At 54.8% G+C, this 4,981-nt stretch overlaps 1 protein-coding gene across 1 annotated transcript; it reads left to right on the top strand.

The window, feature by feature from the left end:
- Positions 1-737: 737 nt before the first annotated feature.
- Positions 738-4,743, top strand: LOC133931307 (receptor-like protein kinase HSL1). Its single transcript, XM_062378192.1, has 2 exons — positions 738-3,506; positions 3,609-4,743. Exons 1-2 carry the CDS (start codon positions 914-916, stop codon positions 3,986-3,988), a joined length of 2,973 nt encoding a protein of 990 aa, XP_062234176.1. The 5' UTR covers positions 738-913; the 3' UTR covers positions 3,989-4,743.
- The last annotated feature ends 238 nt before the right edge of the window (positions 4,744-4,981 follow it).

Here is a 4,981-nt window from a genome sequence, read left to right on the forward strand (position 1 = left end):
ACCGCCTCCCGCCGTCCAAGAGTTGCACCTCCGGCTGAAGTCACTCTTACTGACTGCAACAAATCAAGAAGAAAATGTGAGCAGACATATCTAGACTACCCCTTAGACTATCTCCAACCATATTCCTTTTATTTCGTTTCCTTCTCGATTCCCTTCCCCGTTTTCATTACCTTTATTTTTCTCTCATCTCCAACAGCTTCCCTTCGAGGGGAATCACGAAGGGAAAGAAGAGAAAATCTCGTTCTGAAGGGAATGACCTTAAAAATCTCTTTGTAACGGGAACCGTGAAGAAAAACCGTTTGAATACTGAAAAGAAAAAAAAAACCCTTTCACGATGAGTTTTTCGTCCACGAAGAAAAACCGTTAGAGTAGTCTTAGCTCCCCTCATGCCCCCAATTGAGAGAGATTTGTACGATAACATATATGGATGACACTTTTTTTTAAGTAAATTTCTACCAAATCAAACTTTAATTCGATAGAACAATCCGGATCCATGCTCATGGAGAATGTGAGTCAGGTTACTGTAATATTTTTGACTTTGTCGAAGCAAAATCAGACGATGCGGATCCCTACCAGAGGCAGCTAACAAATTCTCACCGACAGACAAGACACCGTTGAACTGGTTTGACCGCAACAAAACAGGTCAGGTCAGGTCAGTCAAACGCTGGTCTCCTCCATTAATCACTGCCTCAAAACGAACGGAGGAGTAAAATATGGAGCGGCAGCAGCTGCTCTGCTGCCTCCATCCACTCGTCTCCGTTCACCTCAGGCGGCTCAGCTCCCCTCCCCCATCTCCATAACACCACCCACCAACTCAGCTCTCTTCCCGCACATGCCGATGCCGATGCCTGCCCCCTCCCCACCGCCCTTCCTCTGACCCCCATCCACGCCCCCGATCAGCAAGCCACGAACCATGGGCTCCTTCCTCACCCTCCTCCTCCTCGTCAATGCCGCGCTCCTGGCGCGCGCGCTCAATCAGGACGGCCTCTACCTGCTCGACGCCAAGCGCGTCCTCACCGTCCCGTCGCCCGCGCTCGCCGACTGGAACCCCCGCGACGCCACGCCCTGCAACTGGACCGGCGTCTCCTGCGACGCCGGCAGCGGCGCCGTCACGGAAATCTCCCTCCCGGGCCTCAACCTCGCGGGTTCCTTCCCCGCTGCGCTCTGCCGCCTCCCGCGCCTGCGCTCCGTCAACCTCTACATGAACTACATCGGCCCCGACCTTGCCGTCGCCCGCTGCAAGGCGCTGGAGCGCCTCGACCTCTCCATGAACTCGCTCGTCGGCAACCTCCCCGACGCGCTCGCCGACCTCCCGGACCTCGTCTACCTCAACCTCGAGAGCAACAACTTCTCCGGCCCTATCCCCAAGTCCTTTGGCCACTTCAAGAAGCTCGAGTCGCTCTCCCTCGTCTACAACCTGCTCGGCGGCGAGGTCCCGCCGTTTCTTGGCGGCCTCGCCACGCTCCAGGAGCTCAACCTGTCCTACAACCCCTTTGCGGCGGGCCCCGTGCCGGCCGAGCTCGGAGACCTGTCCGCCCTGCGCGTCCTCTGGCTCGCCGGCTGCAACCTCGTCGGCTCCATCCCGCCCTCCCTCGGCCGGCTCGGCAACCTCACCGACCTCGACCTGTCCACGAACGCGCTCACCGGCCCGATCCCGCCAGAGATTACGGGGCTCACCAGCGCCCTTCAGATCGAGCTGTACAACAACTCGCTCTCCGGCCCGATTCCCAAGGGCTTCGGCAAGCTCCGGGAGCTCAGGGGCATCGATTTCTCCATGAACCGGCTCGACGGCGCCATCCCCGAGGACCTCTTCGAGGCGCCCAAGCTAGAGAGCGTGCACCTGTATGCCAACTCGCTCACGGGGCCCGTGCCGGAGTCGGTGGCGAAGGCGCCGTCCCTCGTCGAGCTGCGGCTGTTCGCCAACAGGCTGAACGGCACGCTGCCTGCCGACCTCGGCAAGAACACGCCGCTGGTGTGCGTCGACCTGTCCGACAACTCCATCTCCGGCGAGATCCCGCCGGGGATATGCGACCGCGGCGAGCTGGAGGAGCTGCTGATGCTCGACAACATCCTGTCCGGGCGCATCCCCGAGGCGCTCGGCCGGTGCCAGAGGCTGCGGCGGGTGCGGCTGTCGAACAACAGGCTCGACGGCGACGTGCCCGGTGCGGTCTGGGGCCTGCCGCACATGTCGCTGCTCGAACTCAATGACAACCAGCTCACCGGAGAGATCTCCCCGGTCATCGCCGGCGCGGCCAACTTGTCTAAGCTGGTGCTGTCCAACAACCGGCTAACAGGGAGCATCCCATCGGAAATTGGATTGGTCTCGAAGCTGTACGAGCTGTCGGCCGACGGCAACATGCTCTTTGGCCCGCTCCCAGCCTCTCTTGGCGGCTTGGCAGAACTTGGCCGGCTTGTTCTCCGCAACAATTCGCTGTACGGCCAGTTGATTCGGGGGATCGAATCTTGGAAGAAGCTCAGTGAGCTGAACCTCGCCGACAATGGCTTCACTGGCTCCATACCACCGGAGCTCGGTGACCTGCCGGTGCTCAACTACCTTGACCTCTCCGGCAACAAACTCACCGGCGAGGTACCAATGCAACTGGAGAACCTGAAGCTGAACCAGTTCAATGTCTCCAACAACAAGCTCAGGGGCCCTCTACCGCCGCAGTATGCCACAGAGGCGTACCGCAACAGCTTCTTGGGCAACCCTGAGCTGTGTGGAGAAATTGCCGGTTTATGTGCCAATTCGCAGGGAAGGGCAAAGTACCACTCCGGCTTTGCCTGGATGATGCTCTCGATATTCCTAGTTGCGGCTCTTGTTTTGGTTGCCGGAGTTGCGTGGTTCTACTGGCGGTACCGGAGCTTCAACAAATCGAAGCTGAGCGCCTACCGCTCGAAATGGACATTGACATCGTTCCACAAGCTCTCATTCAGCGAGTATGAGATCCTGGATTGCCTTGATGAGGATAATGCCATTGGCAGCGGTGCATCCGGGAAGGTGTACAAGGCAGTGCTGAGCAATGGTGAGGTGGTCGCCGTCAAGAAGCTGTGGAGCGGGGCAATAAAGAAGGATATCGAGGACGGCGGCCAGGGCTCTGCTGCCGACGACAGCTTTGAGGCTGAGGTGAGGACACTCGGCAAGATTCGGCACAAGAACATTGTCAAGCTCTGGTGCTGCTGCACGCACAAGGACTGCAAGCTGCTGGTGTACGAGTACATGCTCAATGGTAGCCTCGGTGATGTGCTGCACAGCAGCAAGGCTGGCTTGCTGGATTGGCCAACGCGGTACAAGATTGCACTGGATGCAGCAGAGGGGCTATCCTACCTTCACCATGACTGTGTCCCGGCCATCGTCCACAGGGACGTCAAGTCTAACAACATCCTCCTGGACGCAGAATTCGGTGCCCGTGTTGCGGATTTCGGGGTCGCCAAGGTGGTGGAGGTCACTGGCCGCGCACCCAAGTCCATGTCGGTCATCGCCGGCTCGTGCGGTTACATTGCGCCCGGTAAGTGTCTCAGATTGTTGTTTACTTAAGCCCAGGTACGTAGTCCTGTCCTTCCATAGACTTGTAAGCCTGATTTTCTTGTCATGATCTTTCCTTCCATAGAGTATGCATACACACTGCGCGTCAACGAGAAGAGTGACACATACAGCTTTGGAGTGGTCCTCCTCGAGCTCGTGACCGGGAAACTACCAGTCGATCCTGAGTTTGGGGAGAAGGACCTGGTGAAGTGGGTGTGCAGCACAATTGATCAGAAGGGAGTGGAACACGTGCTAGACAGCAAGCTCGACATGACCTTCAAGGAAGAGATCGTCGGGGTCCTGAACATCGGCCTCCTCTGCGCGAGCTCCCTGCCGATCAACCGGCCGGCGATGCGTAGAGTGGTGAAGATGCTGCAAGAAGTGTGCGCCGAGGCCAGGCCGCGGGTTGGCAAGCTGTCGCCGTATTACTACGAGGACACCTCCGATCAAGGGGGTAGCGTCTAATAAGGCAACCACAGTACAGAGAAAGAGTTCGTGCCTTCTAGGTAGGAAGGTTCCTTTCACGGCCATTGAAAGAGTTGAAGCTAGAGTTCGTGCTGATTTTAACCGCAGAACTGCTGGCTTCCGACAAGAGTTGAGGTATCCTGTGTTTTTCAGTCCAGCAATGAGATTTGAGAGCAGGTGGGCGGTGTTCTTGGTTCGTACTGCTTGCTGTGTTTGTGGGGGCGTCTCATGCATTGATTCCGGGTTGTCTACTTGTCTTGTACTCTTGAGAAAATGTTTGTGAATGTGTGCAATTAGTACCCTGCTTTTCTCTTGAATAACTAGTGGAGGAGTACTACACTAGTGTACTATTCCATCAGCCATTCAGCCTCCCTCAAGCACGGGCATGGCCATTGGAACGACTATCTGAGGCTATTTACTACTCAATGGGTAGTCGCTGCAGAGATGAAGCAATGGAGCACAGCCTGCACAGGTTGCTGAACCTGACCTTGCTTGTACAGTTAGTTGTGTTTATGTGTAGATAGCTCGCTCCTGAATTATGAAAAATCATCCGCTGCTCCTGCAGTACAAATGATTGGTACCTTTTGTTCCCCGTACTGATTTTTTTTTTTTTTTGGCAGTGGCAGGCACTTATACAAGATTCTTTGTCACTGTCGTGTACATAAGGGTGTATTTGTTTCTGCATAGTATAAATAGATTGAGTGTAGTTATATTTGTTAAAAAGAAAGGTATTTAATTGTTTGTATCTTTCTGAATAGGTTGAGATACGTTTTTATTTGTTTGGCTGAATTTGATACCGTATGAACAGACGTAAGAGTTGAGATTTTGATTAGTTACTTGTATGGAGATGATTTTGTGACAATGATGAGTGTATGTACCGCTCCATGTTACGGAGTCAAGTTCAAGCTTCACTTTGGGTTAGGATGAGGTCATATATTTGTACTCACCGAACTAGGCTGCAACACTGTATATAACAAAAAGACTTTTTTTAGC

Source organism: Phragmites australis, chromosome 1 (genome assembly GCF_958298935.1).
Source record: "Phragmites australis chromosome 1, lpPhrAust1.1, whole genome shotgun sequence".
Lineage (NCBI taxonomy): Eukaryota > Viridiplantae > Streptophyta > Magnoliopsida > Poales > Poaceae > Phragmites > Phragmites australis.